We start from the raw sequence: 26,222 nt of genomic DNA, 5'->3' as shown, positions 1-26,222 counted from the left end.
GGTAGATCCCAGAAATGCTTTGATATGTATCTGTTTCTTTATAAGACGGAGATTTATTTATTTATTTATTTTTCATTACATCTAGTGATCTGTATCAGTGGCATCATTGTCTGCCACCACAAAGCGACCTAGAAGAACACAGAAAATATGTCCATCATCTGCACTAGCCATTCTGGAGTGACTGGCCATTCCGTGGATACCAATCATCGGATCCAATGGAGGAAAAACCTCCCTCTTATACTGAAACAGATACAAATCACAGAACAACTGTTCGTGCTATATGCCACTACAAAATTCTTCAAATCTAAACAGATGTGGAATCATTGTCTGAGAAATCTAGGAGACTATCAGCTAAATTTCGATACTACCCCCACAGAGGGTGCCAGTTAAGTGTGTAGAAGCTGTCCTTTTGAAATCAGCTCTGTGCATGTGCACATGCTTAGCATTTTTATTTCAGATAGGTTAAATATGATGCTTCGCTAGTTCTTTGCATGGATGGTAAATTGTGTTACTTGTTTTCAATGTGTTCAATGAAACTACAGTATTTTCAAAAGTTTATAGGCGAAGTTTTAACTTTTTCAGTTCTTCCTGAAAGAAGAAGGCCCATAAGATCTGTTTTTGATGGTTTAAGAGATTTTCAGGCAGAATCAAGTAAGTTACTCGCTTAAATATTACAATATTCGTATTTCATTAGGCGAGACTTATGAAATTTTAAATCCCAGAATTATATACTAATTTTATCACAGAGAACAATTGGAAGTAAACCCATTTAGCATAGATATTCTATAGAAGTAAACCCAATTGGAAGTAATTGTATAGAAATTTCATGTTCGCTGATAGAGCAATCTGCAAATGGTAATATGCAATTTTTTGTACTGCATGGTGGTAAACAGAGATCTAAGGGATCATGATGCTTGCTATCAATGATGAAAGGTAAAGGTTTTTAGTACTGGAACAAATCTACTGGAACAAATCTGAAAACAAACCCCAACTCAACATCACCAGAGTTAAAGATCGGTACTATCAACGTAAGAAGCCTGAATGGCAAAGAAATGGAGCTAGCTGAGGAATTAGATAAGTACCAGATCGACATAATAGGGGTGACTGAAACAAAAAAGACCAAAACTGGTGAGATCTTTCTGAGCAATAAATACAAAATGTTATATTCAGGCAATAACAATCAAGGAAAAGAAGGAGTAGCCATAGTATTCAACACACAAAATACGAGGCTAATCTTCTTGAATGGCAGTCAGTCTCAAGCAGAGTAATGTGGGCAAATATGAGAATGGGGAACTGGACAATGAGACTTATTTGTGCCTATGGTCCCACAGAAGGTTCTACTAAGGTAGAAGTGGAGGAATTTTTTGAGGCTTTAGAAAAAGCAACTGACACAATAAAAAAGGAAAAGTTGGTCCTTGTTGGGGATCTAAATAGTAGAGTAGGAAATGATTGTGAGACATACAAAAATATTTTGGGAAAATTTGGAGAAAAGAGCAAAGCTAATAATAATGGCAAATATCTGTTGGATTTCTGCTCAGGACATGGACTGGTTATTACTAACACCATGTTCCAACATAAAAATGTGCACAAATTCACATGGAGAGAAGAGGCTAGGAATAAGAAAAGTCTCATTGACTATGTTATTGTTGATAGTGATGTTTTCTCCCTGGTGCAGGACACCAGAGTGTACAGAGGATTTGAAATTGGAAGTGATCACTATTTAGTCTTGAGCAGGATAAAATTGAATTTCATATTGAAAAGAATAACATGTAAGAAAGTTTTAAAGCGAATAAAAGTTGAGCAGCTCTCAGATGTAAACTGTAGACTAAAATACAGAAATATTATTGAAAAGAAAATGAAAGAGTTTGAGAACAGGAATCAAACCTTGGAGATTCAGTGGCAAACTCTGAAGGAAACATTGATTGATTCTGCCAGAGAGGCATGTGGTGAGGTTGTGTGCAAAGATAAAAAAATCAGAACTTCCTGGTGGACACAGGAAGTTAAAGAGGCAGTGAAGGAAAAGAAGAAAGCATATCAAAAGTTCCTGGCAAATAAGTCAGCTTTTACTCTTACAGAATACAGAGACAAATGTAAGAAAGCTAAACAGTGTGTAAAACTAGCTAAACAAAAGTCATGGGAGGACTTTGGCAAGAATATAGAAAATAAATATCAAGAAGGTGGCAAAATATTCTGGAGGTTGTTGAAGAAGCTTAGGAATGGAGGAAAGAGTGCTGTAAAAGGAATTAGAGATGATAAAGGTGAAATGAAAACAGGAGAAAAAGATATCCTTGAAGTATGGAGTAATTACTTTGAAAAACTGCTAAATGAAACAAGCAGTGATGACAGCACTGTGGTTAAAAAACACTGACCAGGCATGCAGACAGGAATACATATCCATACTTGAAGTAGAAAAAGCCATCAAAGGCTTGAAATGTGGAAAGGCAGCAGGAGTAGATGATATTCGACCAGAAATGCTGAAGTATGGTGGTATAAGAGTCTTACAGTGGCTGCACTGCATAGTTCAGAAAGCCTGGACAGAGGGACGAATTCCCAATGATTGGAGTAGAGCTCTCATAGTACCCATATATAAAAAGGGAAATAAAACTGAATGTGAGAATTACAGAGGTATTTCCCTACTGAGTGTTCCTGGCAAGATCTATGCAAGTATACTTGAGAAACGGTTGAGAAGAATTGTGGAAGAAAAGCTTGGTGAAGAACAAGCTGGATTCAGGCCAAATAGAGGCTCTCAGGATCAGATCTTCACTTTACGACAAATAGTCGAGAAAGCATGGGAATATAACAAAGATCTGTATTTAAGTTTTGTCAATTTGGAAAAGGCATATGACAAGGTGCCAAGAGAGAAGCTATTCAATACGCTGCAGTTATATGGTGTCAATGGGGCATTATATCAAGCAATACTTCGTCTTTATTTGAGTTGTGAGTCAGCAGTTAGAATTGAAGGAAGTACAGGAAGATGGTTTAATGTTAAATCTGGTGTGAGACAAGGATGTACATTATCCCCTCTGTTATTCATTATCTATACGGATCACATTATGAAGGAATGTGGTATTAAACCTGATATCAAAATTGGAGATGTTAATGTCAGCTCTTTGCTTTATGCGGATGATGTTATACTTCTAAATAAATCTGCTACAAGTCTGCACGATTCTCTGACTAAATTGAATAGCTGTTGTAATAGATATGGTATGAAGGTCAGCAATAAAAAGACAAAGACAATGAAAATAGGCAGAATCATTGAAAATGTCAACTGTGTTGTGAATGGAGAACCTGTGGAACAAGTAAAACATTTCAGCTACTTAGGCAAAATTTATACTGAAGATGGTAAACTAAATATAGAAATAGACAACAGAATCAGCAAAGCTGGTATCGTGGGAAGTCAATTGAATAAATTCATATGGAAGAAGAAAGAAATTAGTCGGAACACTAAATTAGCTGTATACAAGACTGTGTTCAAACCAATTTTAACTTATGGATCTGAGAGCTGGGTCAGAAGTAAAACACTTGACCAAAGACTAGAGACCGCAGATATGAGAGTCCTGAGAAAGATTAGAGGCGTGAACAGATGGCATCAATGGCAATATCATATTAAAAATGAGGATATTAGGAAAGAACTTGACATTGTCAGCATCCAGGAATGCTTTAGCAGAGCTAATCTCAGATGGTATGGTCACTTAAATAGAATGGGAGAGGAAAGATTAGCAAAACAAGTGTTCTCTGCCAGGTTGGCAGGAATACGACCCAGAGGAAGACCAAGATATAGGTGGATTGATACGGTACAAAGTGCCTTAGACGATAGAAATATAAGATCTGATAATGTTGAAGTCTTGACAAGTAACAGACTGATTTGGAGGAAAATTGTAGATAGGAAGTTAGTAATGATGTAATTTTTTCATGTAGTACTGTCATATCCTATACACCCCTTGAGGGTACATGGCAGGAATTTGATGATGATGATGATGATGAAAGGTTTTTAGTATTATTAACAAATATACCATATTTATTAATAACACAGAAGTGTTTCAAATTGCATGGTCATTTCAAGCTTCAAGGTATTTTATGTCATTTTTTTAGGTATTTTTTAGGTTCTTTCAAACAAAACAAATGTTAATTATGTATTATTTTTATCGGTATATAGCCTACTTTTGTTTAAGAGTGCCCCTTTTTTCACAATATCATTGGCTTTTTACTCAAATCTTAGGGCATTACTAATATAGGAGGAAAATTCGGACAAACCTCTTTGGATGTTGTTGGCTGCCTCCTCATCCCGGCGATATGCATTCATCTGCTGTTAAGCTTTTAAAGGAAGGAGATTTGATCCTTCTCTCACCCCCCTTTGGGTGAGAGAAGGATCTGAAATATAAACTATTTTTTTTTGAAAGAGGAAGGATTGATGGGAAAAGGTCAGGGTTGGGAGTAACGGGGTGTGAGGTGTTTTGACAGTGTGTCATCTTTAGAACTCATGGGGGAAGTGCTAAGAGTGCCCCTTTTTCACAATGTCATTATCCTTTTACTCAAATCTTAGGGAGTTAATTATCTAGTTTATTAGATTTTCCAAGATATTAGTATTTCAGTATTGTGTTACTGTCCACACATTATCTGTTTATGTATGCAAACTAAACAGTAACCACTGAACATAGTTGGCTTTCTGAAGCCTAACTCAATGTTTCATTCTAGTTTACCAACCACCAAGGGATCAGTGCATTCTGCAAAACAGATTGGTGTAATTATGGAAGAGTAATACTATCAATTTTACTTGCAATTGCATAATTTTGCCCATAATTTTTCATTCGGTAATACTAAGGCAATTAATATGAAGTCATTGGCTTATATATACAAGTAGTCTAGTTTTGAAGACACTTCATGTGCAAACTTTGTTTTGCTTACATTTGGATAAAGAATTAAACAAGAATATAATTTCTTGGAAAGTTTAATGTAATTTATAAGAAAAACTTTCTACTGCTGGTACTTGCTTGAATTGTATGTAGTCATGTTATCCTAGGAGGAATATATCAACCTCCAGGAGTTGATTACTTGAGTTGATTTTAAACACAAAAAGCTTATATCATCATGGGTCTGGCTTCTTGCCAGACCCATGCTGACATATATTAAGCCTTATATGTTGGTTTAAGCTCATAATTAGGTTTAATGCGCAGAGAAAACAGGTTTAATCACGATATTTTTTCTGTCACAGGGGCATATTTTGTTATACAATATAAAAATTGCAACAAACACAAAAGAATAAGTGGAAGAGGTTAGACTAGAAGGCTAGATAGTCCCATGATGGTTACATTGGATAGCCTTGGCTGTTGGATGGGAGGTTCTAAGAATTGATGTTTCCCAGATCTTGGGAAGTTTAACCCAGCCACATTTATTTATATTATTATTATTAAGTCACACCTCCAGGAAACCAGGGACTCATCAAGGGAAGTCTGTATTATTTGTGCCATTACATATTACCTGTATCAGCTGTTATACCTGTTCTTGAATTCATTCACACTATCTGCACTCACTACCTCCAGTGGCAATCCATTCCAATCGTACACCACTCTGAGAGAAAAATCTGGCTCTCGCCCTATTCTTCGTGGCATTCATTCCCAACTTCCAAGGTTGCCCTCTCATCCTGTCCCCACCTTCCATAAAATGAAAAGTTCCATCTACTAGTATCCTGCATGATCCTTTCAGAAGTTTCTTAGTCTGTCATCTCGCCCCTCTCTTTCTCCTGTTTATCAGTCGCTGCAGTTCACAAATTCTCAAACTGTCTTCATAATCTGTATTCCACAATCTTGATATTTATAACACTTTCCTTTGCACTTTCTTCACTATCTCAGAATCACCACAGAAACTAGGAAACCAGAGGTGTGTGCATGCAAGTCCAAGTGCCTTATAAATGTCTTCTTTATCTTTATATGTCAAGGTTTGTTTAAGCATGCAATGATCCTCTGAGTTGTATTTGCACTCTTTGCTATATGACCCTTGAAAATTAACTACCTTTCTACTACAATTCTAAGCCTGATCAGTTTCTTCCAGCATAATCCAACCAATATAATATGACATTGGATATATCATTACATCAAAGTGCATGACTTTACTAACATTGAGCTGATAGTCATTTTCACTTGCCCACAATTTTAGCCTATTCAAGTCATTCTGCAAGTAGTGCATGTCAACAATCTTCCTGATTAAAACTTGAGTTTTTTTCTTTGGTTTTATTCGTTGACCATATATTAATAAAAGATATACACAAATTGTCAACAAGTTTCACCAGCTATTCTGTCTGGCTTCTTCAGGACAAGTATGATGGTACAATAACATTTACTAATAAAAAAGAAGAATGGAGTAACACAGTCAAATAAATTAAAATTAAAACTGACGCGTAACATCATAAGCATGGAGTGTGGTGTTTCAGTCATCATTTATTGAGCGCGTATAGTTTTTAGCGAAATGAAATTCTGGTAAGCTAAGTGAATTTATTATGCTTTTCCAGATGTCTTTCAGAATCATTCCTTGATTTCGGTTTAGATTTTTTCCTGAGTGTAGCACATCCGCAGCTTCTTTGAAGTTTCTACATCGAAAATCTTCTTCTATATAAGGCATGGAGTTGTTATCTCAATTTATGGTGTGGTTAGAGATCGAGAAGCGATGGGCTAATCCTGAAGTGTCTGATCTGTTGTTGTTCACTTCCCTTATATGTTATTTTTTTCGAATTTCCAGGCTTCTTGATTTTTGGCCTATGTAATTTAATCCGCAGGAACATGGGATGTTGTATACATCTGCGTATTTGAAGAAGGCATTAATATCCTTAGGAGATCTTAAAATGTGGTGTATAGTTTTGACAGGTTTGAGAGCAACTCTGACGTTGCAAGACTTCATGAGTTTGGCTATTTTTGTTGAAACCGAGCTTGTATAAGGAATGACGATGGACGATGTATATTGGTGGAGATATGTAGATGATGTTTTTATTATTTGGAAAGACACAGAAAATACCTTATTTGATTTCCTTACAAAAATAACTTCCTTTCACCAAAAAATAAAGTTCACGTTAGAGCTGGAAAAGAATAATCAATTGTCTTTTCTAGATACACTAATAAAGAAACAAGGGAATGGACAAATTCAGCTCACAATCTATCAAAATCTACAGATACTGGACTTTACCTGCACTTCAAATCATCTCACCATATTGCATAAAAACTCAGCATAATACATATGCTTAAAAATAGAGTAACCAATATTACCTCAGAAGAAAAAGATCTCCTTGATGAACTCACTCTCATATCTCAAATGCTAGTAAACAACGCTTACCCAAAAAATATGATCAAAAAGATTCTTTGTAGGAACCCTCCACAGCAACAACCTCCTGTCATGCAATATACATCGTCCATTGTCATTCCTTATGCAAGCTCGGTTTCAACAAAAATAGCCAAACTCATGAAGTCTTGCAACGTCAGAGTTGCTCTCAAACCTGTCAAAACTATACACCACATTTTAAGATCTCCTAAAGATATTAATGTCTTCTTCAAATATGCAGGTGTATACAACATCCCATGTTCCTGTGGATTAAATTACATAGGCCAAACATCAAGAAGCCTGGAAATTCAAAAAAAATAACATATAGGCGATGTGAACTACAACAGAACAGACACTTCAGGATTAGCCCATCACTTCTTTGATCTCTAACCACACCATCGATTGGGATAACAGCTCCATGCCTTATATAGAAGAAGATTTTCAATGTACAAACTTCAATGAAGCTGCTGTTGTACTCCATTCGGGAAAAAATCTAAACAGAAATCAAGGAATGATTCTGAAAGACATCTGGAAAAGCATAATAAATTCACTTAGCTTATCAGAATTTCATTTCGCTAAAAACTTACGTGCTGAATAAACGATGACTGAGACACCATGCTCCATACTTATGATGTTACGCGTCAGTTTTAATTTTAATTTATTTGACTGTGTTACTTCATTCTTCTTTTTTACTAGTAAACATTATTATATTGTCATACTTGTCCTGAAGAAGCCAGACAGAATAGCTGGTGAAACTTGTTGACAATTTGTGTACATCTTTTATTAATATATGGCCAAAGAATAAAATCAAAGAAAAAAACTCGTTTTAATATTAAGTGACCAAATACAAAGCAATAATCTTCATGATTACTTTGTTGCATTGCCATTTTTCCCAGTGTTATTAATGTATAGATTGAATGACAATGGACCAAGGACTGATCCTTGTGGTATACCACTAGTTACCTGAAATTGTGCAGACTAACATCCCCTATATGCTACTTCTTGATATGTCAGTGAGCCATCCTCTTATTCATGCCAATATTTTATAATCCAATCCCATATTCTCCTGTGTATGTAATGGCCTTCCATGTTGTATTCTGTTAAACGATGTATTCTGTTAAACAGAGTATTGTAAATTTCGATGTTCTGAAAATATAAATGATCTAAAACATCAACCTTTTACATGGAAATACACCCAAATTTCCTTGTACAAACGTATCTATTTTTCTATGTAAAGTTATCTGTGTAAAGAACAAAATAAGCCCAAATGGAATTAACTCACTCATTGTTCAAGAAGAGATGTGGAGGTAATGAAACCAAGAGAAATGTCAAAGTTTTGGCATGCCTTTGAAAAATTGTTTATAAATCCCATCGCAGGTGACCTTCAAGGTCAATATTGAAAGGGCGCGGTGGGAGTCGAAAGGAAAGTCCTGTAGGCAGGATTAAGGAGGTAAAGAGGGAAAGTAAGATTTTGTTGGCGAAAATTCGAGAACCATTAAGTCACGTGTTATTATCCAGGGTTCTCATAACTATATGCAAGACTCACACAGGGACATTAGGAGTCCCAAAAACTTAATCCAAAGTACAGGGACACTGGTGGTTAAAAGGATTGGATCTGAGATAAGAGAAGCTTCCTTTTTTTTATCTGGAGTGATCCATCCACGAGAGATCAAGTTCGAGAGATGCTGTTAATGCTGTTAGTTCCGGAGGGGAAGATGGAGATCCATCTACCGAGAGTCACTCAAATTGCAGCCGTAGATATCTGGAGGCGATAAGCCAAGGCAAAATCTTGCCATATTGGTTCTGAAGCTCTGCCGCTCTGTTGAGTTAGTGCACGCCCTGACCTACGCATTTCTTCGCTGAACAGTTCAAGTCGCCGGAAAGCCTACCCTATATCCCGCTAGCTGTCGAGACTACTCTTCGGTGCCCTGTGACTCCAAGAGAAAGATTCCAAAAAATAGAATGGAGGAGAGACCCTCAAGCACTGGAAAAGAAATAAGGAAAGGAAGATGCATGCAAGATAGGAGGAGACCCACGCGAGCCCATCTTTTCATTAAATGTCTGTGAATTAAGTGAAAATTCCCTTTTGAACTGTTAAGTTATCTAACTTAAGGAGGTAGTTTTAATGTGTGAGCATTTACTCGTAAATGTGTGTAATTACTGACGAATGAAACGTGAGCGCACTTAATTTCCCACGGAAAAAGTTGGGCTATTGAATTTCTTTTGATGACTAAATGTGTGCTTGTGATAATTCTTGTTGTTGAAGCATTTACCTGCCATCATATTATAGGAATGTTTAGAACTTGATGACATAAATTGTGCCGATGTAACTACCAGAGTTTTAACGAAGTGTCTAAGAAAAAAATAAGATTTTGGGAGATATATATGTATATATGCGTATGGTGCCTGAATGAAGCTAAGTTACGATTGATATGCACACCTAGGAAATCTATGATATATACGTTAAATTTCCTAAAAGTTGTGATATAAATTTGGCTTTCTCGTAGACAGGCTTATACGTTGGTTATGCATTTCTAAATAACTTAGGGAATTGAAACAACGTAGATCCGAATATAAATTAAATTATACTTTAATAGATATTTCCGATATTTCGGCAATGTCACATTGCCATTTTCTAAAGGAACTTACAAAAAGGCAGGTGCACACAGGCAATAACAATACAGTAACTGAGAATGAAGATATGAAGCTATCGTTCTCCTAGAAGTCCTGATGGTGCCCTCTGGCGGGCTAAGTAGGCGTTCTTGGCCGTTGGGCTGAAGGTCTGCTGATGTATGCCTCCCAAATTTGGGGCAGTTGCATACAACCAAATTTGTTGAGGTTTGGAGAGTTTCTTAGGGCAGAGGCTGATTCCCCGTATTTACGGACTCCCTAAAATACATAAAGAAAATGTGCCATTACGTCCCATAGTGGATGGCATTGATTCCCCCACATACAAATTAGCTAAACATTTGGCCAAAGAGCTCACACACTATACTGGCAACACACCATCACACATAAAAAAACTCAGCCCACTTCAAAGCCAGCGTAGAAAACCTTACATTCCAACATACTGACATAATGGTAGCTTCGACATCTCCTCCTTATTCACAAATGTCCCACTCAAGGAAACTTTAGAGCTAATCCAAGCTAAATTTTCCCCCGATATCTCAGTCCTATTTCAGTTCACAATGAACTCAGGCTATTTCGTTTGGCAGGGAAAATTCTACAAACAAATAGAGGGGACAGCCATGGGCTCACCACTCTCCCCATCCTTGGCCAATTTCTTTATGGAGACCTTTGAGGAAAAAGCCTTAGCCTTTGCACCACAAAAACCAACCATATGGCTTCGCTACGTTGATGATGTGTTCGCTATTTGGCCACATGGCTCTGAAACACTCCTCTCCTTCCTTACACACTTAAACAACCAACTCACCAGAATCAAGTTCACCCTGGAAAAAGAGAAAAACAACTGCCTCCCTTTCCTAGACACACTAGTCACCCGCCAGCCCCTGATGGAACTTTGGTTTTCTCAGTTTACAGAAAACCCACCCATACAGGCAGATACATCCACCAACAATTCCCTCCCCCCTCACAACAACATGGAGTGGGTAAAAACACTATACAACAGGGCTAAACTAATCTGTTCTAACGACATAGCCCTTAACACTGAACTAAATCACATCCTCAACACTTTCTCAGCCAATGGCTACCCCCCCAAAAAAATCCAAAAAATATTAAAACCTACAAACCACAGCCCCCACCTCCCCCCCTCCACAAAAAAGATTACTCTAAATCCATCACCATTCCCTACATCCGAGGCACCTCAGAAAAAATTACCAAAATTCTAAAAAAACATGACCTCACCTCCTGTTACAGGCCTTACAGAAAATTGCCATCCCTTATCCGCTCTACCAAAGACCAACCACTTCCCCTAGACTTACCTGGTGTATACCAGGTCCCTTGCAGTTGTAAACTGTCGTACTTTGGCCAAACAGGCAGGACAGCGAATATCAGAATTTCTGAACACAAGGACTACATCCGGTTTTACAAGTATAGCCATTCTGGTCTTGCAGACCATGCTCTGGATACTCGCCACAGAATATGGTGGAAGAAAGCAACAATAATACACCGGAGCAAATATAAATTCGAAAGATTATTTATGGAATCAGCCTCTGCCTTAAGAAACTCTCCAAACCTCAACAAATTTGGTTGTATGCGACTGCCCCAAATTTAGGAGGCATACATCAGCAGACCTTCAGCCCAACGGCTAAGAACGCCTACTTAGCCCGCCAGAGGGCACCATCAGGACTTCTAGGAGAATGATAGCTTCATATCTTCATTCTCAGTTACTGTATTGTTATTGCCTGTGTGCACCTGCCTTTTTGTAAGTTCCTTTAGAAAATGGCAATGTGATATTGCTGAAATATCGGAAATATCTATTAAAGTATAATTTAATTTATATTCGGATCTACGTTGTTTCAATTCCCTAAGTTATTTAGAAATAAATTTGGCTTATTGAAGATTTAATTAAGTGAGTGTGAGAGAATATACATCATCATCATCATCAAATTCTTGCCATGTACCCTCAAGGAGTGTACAGGATATGATAGTACCACATGAAAAAATTACATCATTACTAACTTCCTATCTACAATTTTCCTCCAAATCAGTCTGTTACTTTTCAAGACTCCAACATTATCAGATCTTATATTTCTATCGTCTAAGGCACTTTGTACTGTACCAATCCACCTATATCCTGATCTTCCTCCGGGTCATTTTGCTGCCAACCTGGCAGAGAACACTTGTTTTGCTAATCTTTCTTCGCCCATTCTGTTTAAGTGACCATACCACCTGAGATTAGCTCTGCTAACGCATTCCTGGATGCTGACAATGTCAAGTTCTTTCCTAATATCCTTGTTTTTAATATGATATTGCCATTGATGCCATCTGTTCATGCCTCTAATCTTTCTCAGGACTCTCATATCTGCGGTCTCAAGTGTCTTTGGTCAAGTGTTTTACTTCTGACCCAGCTCTTAGATCCATAAGTTAAAACTGGTTTGAACACTGTCTTTTATACAGCTAATTTAGTGTTCCTACTAATTTCTCTCTTATTCCATATGAATTTATTCAATTGACTTCCCACCATACCAGCTTTGCTGATTCTGTTGTCTATTTCTATATTTAATTTACCATTTTCACTAAAAATCGTGCCTAACTAGCTGAAATGTTTTACTTGTTCCACAGGTTCTCCGTTCACAACGCAATTGACATTTTCAACGATTCTGCCTATTTCCATTGTGTTTGTCTTTTTATTGCTGACCTTCATACCATATCTATTACAACAGTTATTCAATTTAGTCAGAGAATCTTGCAGACTTATAGCAGATTTATTTAGAAGTATAACATCATCTGCATAAAGAAAAGAGCTGACATTAACATCTCCAATTTTGATATCATGTTTAATACCACATTCCTTCATAATGTGATCCATATAGATAATGAATAACAGAGGGGATAATGTACATCCTTGTCTCACACCAGATTTAACATTAAACCATCTCCCTGTACTTCCTTCAATTCTAACTGCAGACTTACAACTCGCATAAAGATAAAGTATCCCTTCATGTAATGCCCCATTGACACCATATAATTGTAGCGTATTGAATAGCTTCTCTCTCTCTCTCGGCACCTTGTCATTTGCCTTTTCCAAATCAACAAAACTTAAATAAGAATTTTTGTTATATTCCCATGATTTCTGCACTATTTGTCGTAAAGTGAAAATCAGATCGTGACATCCTCTATTTGTCCAGAATCCAGCTTGTTCTTCATCATGCTTTTCTTCCACAATTCTTCTCAACCGTTTCTCAAGTATACTTGCATAGATTTTGCCAGGAACACTCAGTAGGGAAATACCTCTGTAATTCTCACATTCAGTTTTATTTCCCTTTTTATATATGGGTACTATGAGAGCTCTACTCCAATCATCGGGAATTTGTCCCTCTGTCCAGGCCTTTTGAACTATGCAGTGCAGCCACTGTAAGACTTTTATACCTCAGTACTTCAGCATTTCTGGTCAAATATCATCTACTCCTGCTGCCTTTCCACATTTCATACTTGAAGTAGAAAAAGCCTTTGATGGCTTTTTCTACTTCAAGTATGGATATGTATTCCTGACTGCATGCCTGGTCAGTGTTTTTTACCACTCTGCTGTCACTGCTTGTTTCATTTAGCAATTTTTCCAAGTAATTACTCCATACTTCAAGGATATCTTTTTCTCCTATTTTCATGTCACCTTCATCATCTCTAACTCCTTTTACAGCACTCTTTCCTCCATTCCTAAGCGTCTTCAACAATCTCCAGAATATTTTGTCACCTTCTTGATATTTATTTTCTATATTCTTGCCAAAGTCCTCCCATGACTTTTGTTTAGCTAGTTTTACACACTGTTTAGCTTTCTTACATTTGTCTCTGTATTCTGTAAGAGTAAAAGCTGACTTATTTGCCAGGAACTTTTGATATGCTTTCTTCTTTTCCTTCACTGCCAGTTTAACTTCCTGTGTCCACCATGCATGGAGTTCTAATTTTTCTATCCTTGCAGACAACTTCACCACATGCCTCTCTAGCTGAATCTATCTGGGCTTTCTTCAAGGCTTGCCACTGAATCTCCAAGGTTTGATTCCTATTCTCAAACTCTTTCATTTTTTCTTCAATAGTCTTTGTGTATTTTAGTCTACAGTTCACATCTGAGAGCTGCTCAACTTTTATTTGCTTTAAAACTTTCTTACATGTTATTCTTTTCAGTATGAAATTCAATTTTATCCTGCTCAAGACTAAATAGTGATCACTTCCAATTTCAAATCCTCTGTACACTCTGTTGTCCTGCACCAGGGAGTAAACATCACTATCAATAATAACATAGTCAACGAGACTTTTCTTATTCCTTGCTTCTTCTCTCCATGTGAATTTGTGCACATTTTTATGTTGGAACATGGTATTAGTAATAACCAGTTCATGTCCTGAGCAGAAATCCAACTGACATTTGCCATTATTATTATTAGCTTTGTTCTTTTCTCCAAATTTTCCCAAAATATTTTTGTATGTCTCACAATCATTTCCTATCACAATTCGAGAGAATATACTAGGAATCAAATTTAAGTGATCTTTCAAAGCTAAGAAATAGTTTTCTGTGAAGTAACTTGTATTTTCATGTAATGTGTACAAATATTAGACCAGTAATTAAACTTATTTGTTATTATTATTTAAAGTGTTGTCAGATTCAATCTTTTGTAATGCACTGATCCCAAAAAATACAATTCAGACTTGCAAACGGGAACCTGAAGGCTAGAAGTGATTTAAGATAGATAGCAAATATTTTGCCATTACTGCAAAAATCTTGGCGAGGATAAGATATAGATAATTTTTGATCTACTATGGTATGAAAACGTTCTTTTGCCTATAGAGGAACTTTGGGGGTCCAGTCATTAAACAAATAAATATCTGGAGATCCTAGGCATGGTAGGGAATTCTTAAGGTAGATCAATAAAGATAAACAATAATGAGATATTAACAGTATATGTACAAATTAGAAGTAGCAAGTAACCAACTATAATTATATTTTACAGTGGCACAGTAACAGCACAACACTGCACTTACATTACAGTATCATGGTGTACCCTTATCTAACTCAATGGTAACTTATTACAGAATGTAAGAAAGTTGCTCAAATGTAACCTTTTCTTAAACCATGCTAGTCATTGCCAAGTATATATTCTGTCAACCTATTGTGTATATGATATATATTCTGTATATGAACGCTAATCAACTAAAAATCTTCACCACTGTTCTAGAGATACTGATAGGACAATAGTTGGACACATCAGTCTTTGTGCAACGTAATTATCATACATTCCTTTCACTCCTGTGGAATCTGCCCTGTTTTGAGTCTCAGATTATATCGCCTTGTTAAAGGAAGAGCCATTTCAGCTGACCACTTTTTTGGTATCCGTGCTGATATCCCATCATTCCCTGTTGCAGAATTCTTATACAGCTTGTGCAATAGCTCTAGTACTTCCTCCTCATCCACATGAGTTTTCTCATACGGTGAAGATGTAGTGGTGAGCTCGGTATTCCATACATTGGGTTGATAGCTTTTAACAAAATGGTTACTCATTAGCTTGAACAACCTCTTCTGCTTCTGTCGCCTGCATTCATTTAGCTTGTTTTTAACTTGCTGAGCTAGTTTCTTTTAATACTCAGACTGTTTTTTTCCATACAACTGTTGGGACTTTCTGGCCTTCTCTTTATAATTTTCATAACGTCATCCTTTATAGTATTCCTTCCACATCATCTTTTTCTTATGATTATCTTGCTTAATAAGATTGTGCATCCATTTTACTCTTACCCTGTTTATACTTTGAACCTTAGGGACACATTCTGATGTAAGTTTTTTTTTTTTTTTAATGCTTCTCATGCATTGTAGATATCCTTCCCATCCAACGACCAATACCATGGTACATAACCCAGTATACTCCTTGGTCATAATTTCCTGCTTCATATTTTATGAATCGAACATTCCTAAACTTAGCCATTTCCCAAGTCAATACCACATTATCACTGTTTCCAACTGGAGGCAGAATAGTTAAATCTTTAACGGAAATCCCTTCTGACACTGTAATCAGATCTAACATTTTTTCATTGTGTTCCTTCTGTCACCTGCTGCTAGAGGGAGTTGTCTGACAACAGCTCAATAAATTCAGTTTCATTCTTCTCAAGCGATTTTACTGCCACTGCAACAGTGTTCGGACAATTAATCATCCTATTATGATTACTCATTTTGCACCCATCATCTTTATTTGGTAATGCATTTCTTCTCAACTAGTAATTGATTCACTAAGTCTGTAATTATCCCCCACTATGTATTTAATCTTGTCAGACTCCACATCACACCAGATGGCTTCAAACTCACCATTGTATAGAAAACTGTTACTAGCATTGCTGTCATAGGTTTCAACTCTCATTGGATTCCAATCATCTAATATCATTAACTGCACATCCCATTCTTTCCTATTCTGCCTATCCTTCCTAAAAATCTATAGCTTTTGTCCACTCAAGACCAGTTAGTATGTCTGCTTCTTAGAGCCAGGTCTCATTGATGCCCACATTCCTTTTCTCTGTAGTCCGTGATACTGTTAGACAGCTTGCAGATCTCTGTTCTTATCTAGTGCCTTATTTATGCAGACTTGCTTGATAAGTTTGAACCAGACAACTACAAAATCATTCTCTCCTCATAATCATTTCCATGATAATGCACATTTTCATCATTGACACAGTTACATAACATCGTTCTTACACACAGATTCTCACTATTCCTCCCATCATAATTTGATATGTCAATTAATAATTTCTCAAGATTCCTGATACCAAATGCATTCAAATGTATGCCTCTTATACAAATCCATTCTTCTTTCAACCTCACTCCACATCCAAAAACTTGCATCCATTCCTTCTACACAGCCTGTGCATTGAATCGTTTGAATTGAATTGAATATTGCTGGGAAATTAGAAACTCATAGTAATATAATGCATAAACTTGCTGGTACCTCTTGGGGTGCTGTTGCCAACATACTGCGTACTACCGCACTGTCTGTGGTCTATTCCACAGCAGAGTATTGTGCTCCTGTGTGGCTGAACAACGCACACGCTTCTTTGGTCGATGTCCAGCTGAATCAAACTATGAAGATAATCTCTGGAGCCTTAATCTCTACTCATGGCTTCTGGCTCCCAACTCTCAGTAATATAGCCCCTCCCTCGCTCCATTCTTCGCATGGAGATAGATCCATCCTCTGGAAGGATGGATTTATCTCCATGGGAACAAAGTTGAGGATTTTAGATGCAGTTGTTTTTCCAACAGCGACTTATGGATGCAAGACTTGGAACCTAAAGAAGTCAGATAAGAAACGGATATCTGCTTTTGGATGTGGTGTTACAGAAGGCTGTTGAGGATATCATACACTGAAAGGCGTACAAATGAATGGGTGTTAGAAAAGATTAGTAGAACTTTAAGGCTCCTTAAGGATATTGACAGAAGAAAGTTAAAATATTTTGGACACATAGAAAGGATGGAAGGAGGACTTCTCAGAACAGTAATAGAAGGTAAAGTTCCTGGAAAAAGAGGCAGGGGTAGACCATCAATGAGATGGATGGATGGATCGCGTGTGTGGAGTGACTGATCTTCAGAAAGTTGAGGCTGCCAGGAGGGCAAACAACAGGACTATATGGCGAGGCCTAGTGTGGAACATCATCGAGCATCGGAGTGACCATATGGCATCTGTAGATTCCCAGTGAACACAGAAAGACTCGCTCTGCAGGATCCAAGCCTTAAGCAAACTATGGACAAAAATAATTGGAAACAGTTCCTTGCCTATCCACCAAGACATTTCCTTCCATACTTTACAAAGACCGAAATCCAGGCACCCTGCCTAGAGGAGTGCAATACAAATAAACGACCAGAATTTCGACCTATGTGAGTCATGGGGAGAGTATTGGTTTCAACATACCTCCAATCTTCAAATACCCATCTCAAATCCGACATCTCGTCTGAAGGGCTTCAATCTCCCTAGACATGTATGGACCACTTTAAATCGGATCAGAACAGGACATGGGAGATGTAAGCATCTCTTGTATAAATGGAACTGGTCTGATACTCCAAACTGTGAATGCGGAAGAGGGATCCAGACTATCACTCACATTGTGCTTGAGTGCTCTATCTACTCATTCTTGGGTTCTAAAGAGAACTTTTTTAAACTGACCCCAGAATCCTTGGAGTGGATCTGGGATTTAAGGATTAAGCTCTGGCTCCTGATTCTTAATGTCGATGTTTAATCATTTCAACCTAGTGTACCCCTTTTAATATGATTTTTACAATTGTTTTTATGCTGTTTTATGTAATTTGCATGTTTTATTCTGAGACCTGTACATCATACGCTAAATAAATAATTGAATCGTTTGCCATCATAGCCCTTCTTTTTAATTCATTTTATCATATGTTGGTAATATGCATAAGATTTTCACTTTCTCACTTGTTGCTTCCAACAATCCTTTCTCATCCTCTCTTGCGGTGAACTTATTGCTAATTAAATTGATTGTACCTATTAGAATTACAATCTCTTTTGCTTTGCTTTTCTGTTTTTCAGTTGCATGTGCTATATTTTTAATTTTTGCTCTAAGAACACTTCAAGTTATAATCCAGGCATCATTGTCAGGGATTGTCACCATACCAAATAACATTCTTCTCTTTACAATCGACTTTACTTCCTTGATTTTTTGATGCACACTAAACAAACAAAATGAAAAACAAAGTACATTCTGTACTTTGTTTTTCATTTTGCTGTTGAATTTTCTCGTCCTCCTTATGTTGCTTTAAGTGCCACTTGGCTTTCTGTAATTCTCTCATCGTCCGTTGAATAATCTGTTTCAATTTTGTGATTTCGGAGGTTAATGCATTTTCAACATCCTCAAGTTTTTCTTCAGTGAATCCTTCTTAAAGTTGAGAACAAGAAGGCCTGCCCTGTGTTAATGTTCCATTTCTTGTGAGTTTTTTGGTGCCATTTTACAGTTCTATTGAATATTGCAATCTAATCTAATCCTGTGGCCTTCTCTTTTGAGAGGGTTACAGCTGATGAACAGTCCTCTTCCATTCCTCTCTATCTCTTGCTTCTGTAAGACTCTTGCCAGGTACATTCGTTTTTAATTAAATCTAAATCCAACACTCTAAAATACACTTAAGAGAATTAAATATTTGTCTGGCTGTCATTGACATATTCGTCACATCTTCCAAATGGCTCACTTTTTATGTTTATAGAAAGTCAACATGCATACACACACTGGAAAATAACTTGCATGAACACACACCATTATCCAATCCAACAATATGGGGATCCTCAAAACACTAACTCAGAGATAGGACTGTTTGTTTAATGACTCTGCTTTTACCACGGAACTCAACTTCCTTGGATACACTTTCTTAGTAAATGGCTGCAACTTTTATAAAATAGATAAAATACTACATGCCTTACTATTTCCTCGCTTTCCTTACACACAAGACCAAACACTACTATTCCTCTCCCAGGTTACATCTGAAACAATAGCTAAACTTGTACATAGATATAACTTTCACATTATATTCAAACCACATTTCAAACTAGCAACCCTCATCCACTCAGAACATAGCAGTTTGTGTTCTGGTACTGGTTTAAAATTCAGTGAAGTGTTAACTAGTTATTAAATATGTTATTTGTCTTAGTTAATACCATTAAAGCATAGATTCATGTAATATAGATTCACTTATAGATGGGATTCACATTTTAAAAAAAAATAATGCTTTCGTAGATGTTTTTTACTTGGTATCTTCCAGTTGGAAGAACAGGTGTGCAGGTATTTGCTAAGTATGTATTTATTCTAGGACTATACTTCTCAAAGCACATTATTTGGAACTCTGGTTGATATCAAGATGGAAATCAAATGATCCATTTTCCTGCAGGCATTGGTGTGTACACACACATACACACACACACACACACAAACACACACAGTGGCATCGTATGTTCGGTTGGGTGTGCTGTCATGGCTTAGGCAACCCGCACTGCAAAATTCACGTCAGTTTGATTGCATTTTTATTGATGTATGAAAGTTTTAAGAGTGCATAGCACATTAATGCTCAACTTAATTGGTCCATTCAATTAATTTTAGAATAATTTTGAATACTTTAATTTATCAATTAATTGTAACCAAATCTGCACAGAGTGGGAGACAATGTGTTGGTTTTAAGATATTAGAAAACAATAATGAAGGAGAATTCTATATTTGGTTGCTATATTTGAATTACTCAAAGGTGTAAAATTTGGAAGAGGAGGACAAGGCTTACCTCCTTCGACTACAGTACTGTTTCCCATTGTAAATATGGACAGAAAAGTTATAAATTTATCAAAAATTATATATTAAAAACTTGTTTATATTATATATAAAAACTTGCCAACCACATCAGTTCACACTGCAAAACAGATAAACCTCAGAAAACAAAAACAGCAATTCATGACAAATGACAATGTTCAATTGGTTTGGTTGACACAGTAAGCAATCACACCCTCTAAGTACTATTGTCTCAGAGCTCACCCTGCCTTGCCTTCTGAGTGGTTTAAAACTACTAGAAGACTAAGAATTTGACCCGCTGCACTATCTGTACATCTTTTCAAAGGGTTCAAAGGTGTATATATTTTGAATGCACACCAGGCTATTAATGCAAATGTGATGCAATGCTTATGCATCAAAAAGTGACACACATACATACATACATACAGTCATCCCTCAACTTACATCAGGGTTCCGTTCCATCCGGCAGGTGTAAGTCGGTCAGATGTAAGTCGATACATTAAATCAACAGAGTTATAGGGGTTAGGGACTTAACTATAATAGGTGTACTGTCATTTTAATTTTTAAACCTTACAAAACTGAACTGTACTATGTGTTACTGCTGCTATAAAAGAGGAGAATAATCATCGAAATCTTCCGCCACAATCATATCTTCATTACCTCCCTATGTGAAGGACCAGGCTGCTACTCTTCTGATGTAACCTTTTTTTTGATGAAAATATCCAATGTGTTTTGCTTATTCCTCTTCTTCTTTTCATCATGAATTTCTTTATGGTAGTGTTGCTCAACCTTTCTAAGCCCAAGGACCAGTAAAATGCCTGAAACAATTCCACAGATCACTAAGTTATGTAATTTTTTTTAAAAATGTATCTGGGGATTACCAACATTTACATATACATTTACAACATATACATATTATATTTACATACAACATTTACATATACATAAACATTTACAAATACATATGGAAACATAATTAAGTTGGAAGTAAATGATTAAAATTGCATCATCACTGAACAAAGTTTTAATTTTTATTAAACAAATAAAGGTATCAGTTTCCAATTTGCTGTGGGCAAATGAATGGGTATGTCAGCGCCGTCCAGCTGACACTCCCCATTCATCTGCCCACAACAACTTTTATATTTTATGTTATCCCTATTCATCTACCCACACTCATTAAGCTCACCACCAAAACAACATTTTTAGCGCTGTTGGTACCGTGGGCAAATGAATGGGGAATGTCAGCGCCGTCCTGCTAATACCTTCATCTGCCCAACGATGTTTATCTTTAATAACAACTTTTATTTTCATGCACTCTCTGATTCGACCTGTGACGTGTAAACTGTCCCATTCGTTGTGAGACGAGGGGAAAATGTTGTTCTTATCTTACTCCATTTATCATAATACTGAATACGAACTTGACATCCTGTCCTGTCCAAACCATCCCCTGCATATACTGAAAAATTTCACTTAGAACATCCCAAAGCCATTAATGCCCCAATCCACACACACACACACACTCTCACTCACTCACTTCCAGCTGATACAAATCACCTTATTTCCCTGAGGAGTGAGGAGTTTTCCATGACCAGAAAAAAAATTTAAGACATCCTGTTATGCGAGGTCATTCCCGATATCTATAAACAGTCCAACCCACGATGTCAGTCGCAAAGTGCCATCCATGTGGTTGGGCACATTTTCCCGCCAGCAACCATATGCCGTATATACCTTACACATGTGATTTCTACTAATCGCGTTTTGATGGTGGTTTTAATTATATCCATCCTCTTTTATCCAGAGGCACAACAGTGGTCATCATAAATCTGGCAGATTCATTAATCATGTATTGGTTTTATTTATATCCATCCTGTGTTCTGCTTGTATTCGTTATGTTGTGATGTGTGTTTTTCTGTACAATCCAAGATCATATTGTTGTCTGCATGCAATGGATTCGTTGTGCTCGACCGCATATTCCTGCAAGCGACCGTACTAGATTACGGGACTCAGGCAGCTATCCTCCTCTCCAGCAGAGCTGAGCCTCACCATGACGTCACTTTGTGTAACTTTTAAAATAAATAATTTACCTAATATCACTCCTTATGATAAGAAAGCTCTCTGCAACTTACGTAACAACAAAGACATTATAATAACAAAAGCCGATAAAGGAAATTCAATGGTCATTCTCAACTTGAAAGATTACTTTGATAAGATTAACTTGTTACTAGCAGACATTTCCACTTACCAAGTCTTAGATAAAAATCCCGTCATGAATAATCATCTGGAGACTAACGCTCTTATCCGCAATATGACCGGTTGGTCGGATGAACTTAAAAAACAACTTAAATCATTACATCCTATTACTCCACACCTTTATGGGGCTCCCAAGATTCATAAAGAAAACGTACCTCTTTGTCCAATAGTTGATGGAAGATCCTCACCTACATACCTACTAGCAAAGCATCTGGCAAAATTAATGAAAGGAACAATTAGACACACAGAGACCTACATTAAAAACTCTCAACAATTTGTAGAAAAAATCAAGAGTATTAAAATATCAGAAACAGACATTATGGCTAGTCTTGATGTAGTGTCCTTATTCACTAATGTACCGATCGTAGAGGTAGTCAACATTCTGAAAGATCTTTTCCCTCAAGACATCACACAGCTGTTTCATCATTGCCTGAAATCAAATTTCTTCAAATTTAACAACACTATACAAACAATTGGAAGGTCTAGCCATGGGTAGTCCTCTGTCATCACCATGTGCAGACCTTTTTATGGAAAAACTTGAAAAGGATATTCTTTCCACCATTGTACCAAAACCGTCAATTTGGTGGAGATATGTCAATGACGTGTTCATCATCTGGAAAGATACCATAGAAAACCTTCTCGGGTTTCTGAACAAAATCAACTCACTACACAATAAGATCAAATTCACTATAGAACTAGAGAAGAACCAAGAACTTCCTTTTCTTGACATCCTAGTGAGGAAAGAAGATAACAATTTCCAACTGTCCATTTACAAGAAACCCACAGATACTGGTAGATATCTACATTATTCGTCCAACCATCATAGATCACAAAAACACAGCATCATTCACATGCTCCGTAATAGAGCCTTAAGGTCTATTTCAAAAGAAACAGATGTGCAGAGAGAACTGTCACTAATAGCTAACACTCTATCTCTTAATGGATACCCTTCTAACATTTTAAACAAATGGCTATTTAAAGACAACCACCAACAACGTGTTACGGTGCCCCAATATGTGTCCACAGCTGTCATTCCATATATTAATTCAGTTTCCACAAAATTGGCGAGTATGTTAAAAGCTCATAACATCAGAGTGGTTTTTAAACCAACTACCATGATCAGACAAATCTTAAGATCACCTAAAGATGAGGTACCTTTCTTCAAATGTCCTGGAGTATATGAAATTCCATGCACGTGTGGCCTTCCTTACATTGGTCATACTTCTAGAAGTTTTGAAATAAGACAGAAGGAACATGTGGGGGATGTCAATCATAATAGAACCATCACATCTGGTTTAGCTCATCATTTCTCAACATCAAATCACGTTATAGATTGGAAAAACAGTTCTATGCCTTACATCGAGAATGACTACAGATACAGAACTTTAAAAGAAGCAGCTATGGTGCTACGCACAGGCAATAATTTAAATAGAAATCAGGGTATCATTCTTAAAGACATATGGAAAAATCTCATCATTTCTCTCAGTTCGACAGAATTACAATATGCAAAAAACTACACAACACGTGGTCATGTACCGGAATCTGACTGAAGCTTACGAACACATGCACGCCTTCAAACAGAATGATCAAATGTAACGGCCTAACAGTTACTAAAGTGTATGTTTGAAATGTAACTTAATGCATTTGTTTTCACACCAGTTCAGCCTTGAAAATGCTAGACAGTGGCTAGTGAAACTTCTTGGCTCTTTGTATATTTTATCATTTATCTTCTGGTCTTTTAATAATAAAAGTTCTTTATTTTAATACATCAGACCAAATATGTACAATTTAAATTTTGTGTAACTTTTGTTTCATCCCTGATTTTGTCCGATTTTGGAAATGGATTAATTCCAAAACCAGTAACAAGAATAATCGGAAACTGTAGTCCAAATAAATAATATGATATAATTATGTTACTACTTACTTTTAATGAGATGGTTCAGCTTCTCGGCCTTTGCAGAGTTGCTGGATGTCTGGCTCAATATTGGTCAACTTCGAAGATCGGCACACACACACACTAAGACGAATTCTGTATTTTGTTTTTATGTGAATTAGCGATGAATATCCTTTCTCACATCACAAAGATGGGTTGTAGAAAATTGCATGACGATTTTCAGTGCTTCTTCAGATAATTCGGGAAATTCACTTTTCACTGAAGGTGAGATCCAGAATCGAGCCAAACCAAGGTCACAGAATTGCATTTTAAGCCCACTGTCACTTGAAAGCTCAATTAACTGTTCTTTTTTTGATAATGAAAGGTCGTTCTCTTGACTATAAGCCTGAAATAGATCTCAAACTCACAGAAATTTCTTATAAAAGTTTTTCGGAAAATATGTTTCAAAATTCTGTTTTAGATTTATTTATTTATCATATGGCTTGTACACATGGTTAAAAGACAATAAGATATAATACACATGAGTATAGATAAGATACACATATATGATAAAAAAAAAAAAAAATTTTAAAAGTCTACATTCAGCTCAGGATGGGTCCCTTGGGTCCAGAACTGCTCAATTGGCTACCAGGGAGGTCACTTGTTCCCGTATGGATATGGACCAGATTGCATGTCAGTCATATGAATCTTCTTTACTAAAGCCTGCAGGAGGTGGAGAAGTGGAAGATGGAAAGTATTCATGTGGAAAAGGGGCTAAAATTAATTTTCGCATTGGATCTTGGAATGTGAATACCTTACATCAAACTGGAAGATTGGAGATTGTAAAGATGGAGATGCTAAGATTGAAAATAGATGTTCTGGGAATGGCTGAGGTGAGATGGAAAGGAAAAGGAGATTTTAGAACAGAGGATGGAATAAGAATAATTTACTCAGGAGGGGAAGAGCAACATCAAGCAGGTATTGGAATAATATTGAATAAACGAGTGGCAGGATGTGTGGAAGGCTACTGGCAAATCTCAGACAGAGTTTTAGTGGTAAAGTTGAAAGCAAAACCAAGAAATATTCTACTTATCCAGATATATTTACCTACTTGTGATTTATGAGGATGAGAGAGAGTTTATGGCGATATAGAACAGGGCTTGAAATGTAAAGAAACAAAAGATATAATTATAATACAAGGCGATATGAATGCCAAAATCGGAAAAGGAAGGGAGGAAGATATTGTTGGGATATTTGGATTGGGAGTGAGAAATGAAAGAGGAGATATGTTGTTGGATTTCTGTAGAAAGCATGATTTAGCAATTATGAACACTTGGTTTAAGAAACATCCAAGAAGATTGTATACGTGGAAAGCCATAGGGGAGGATATAAATAGTAGAAGAAATCAGATAGATTCTATTTTGATAAACAAAAGATATAGAAACATTATAAAAGATGTGACAACATATCCAGGAGCAGACTGTGATACAGATCACATATTGTTGTCAACTAAGATAAGGATTAATCTAAAAAAGGTAACTACAGGGAAACCGAACAAATCATGGAACATGGAGCGGCTGAAGATACCAAGTATAGTGAATGAATTCTCAAAGAAAGTAGAGGAATAAATGAACAAGAGAAATATACAAGAAAATGATGATGCAAGTGAAAAATGGAAGATTCTGAAGGAAAGCATAATTGCTGCTACAGAATTGCATTTAGTCAAAAAAGAAGAGGAAAGAGAGAAAAGAAAGAAACTATGGATGACGGAAAATATTTTGAGGAAAATAACACAAAGAAGAAAGTTAATTAATAGTAAAACAGAGGAGGAAAAAAAAGCAGTATAAAGACTTGAGTAGGGAGATAC

At 36.6% G+C, this 26,222-nt stretch overlaps 1 protein-coding gene across 1 annotated transcript in view; it reads left to right on the top strand.

Annotated features, from left to right (window-relative positions):
* The window catches only part of LOC150094470 (UBX domain-containing protein 7), a 520,016-nt gene that overhangs the window by 107,936 nt on the left and 385,858 nt on the right, over nucleotides 1-26,222 (top strand). Inside the window, exon 4 of the mRNA XM_090411839.1 lies at nucleotides 583-651. Within this exon, the coding sequence (XP_090267965.1) occupies nucleotides 583-651 (69 nt within the window). The remainder of the gene's footprint in view (nucleotides 1-582; nucleotides 652-26,222) is intronic.

Source organism: Typopeltis vanoorti, chromosome 22 (assembly GCF_054136105.1).
Source record: "Typopeltis vanoorti isolate ZY-2024b chromosome 22, IOZ_Tvanoo_1.0, whole genome shotgun sequence".
Classification (NCBI taxonomy): Eukaryota; Metazoa; Arthropoda; class Arachnida; order Uropygi; family Thelyphonidae; genus Typopeltis; species Typopeltis vanoorti.
Note: the sequence above shows the minus strand (reverse complement) of the source record. Positions and strands in the feature narration are given on the sequence as shown.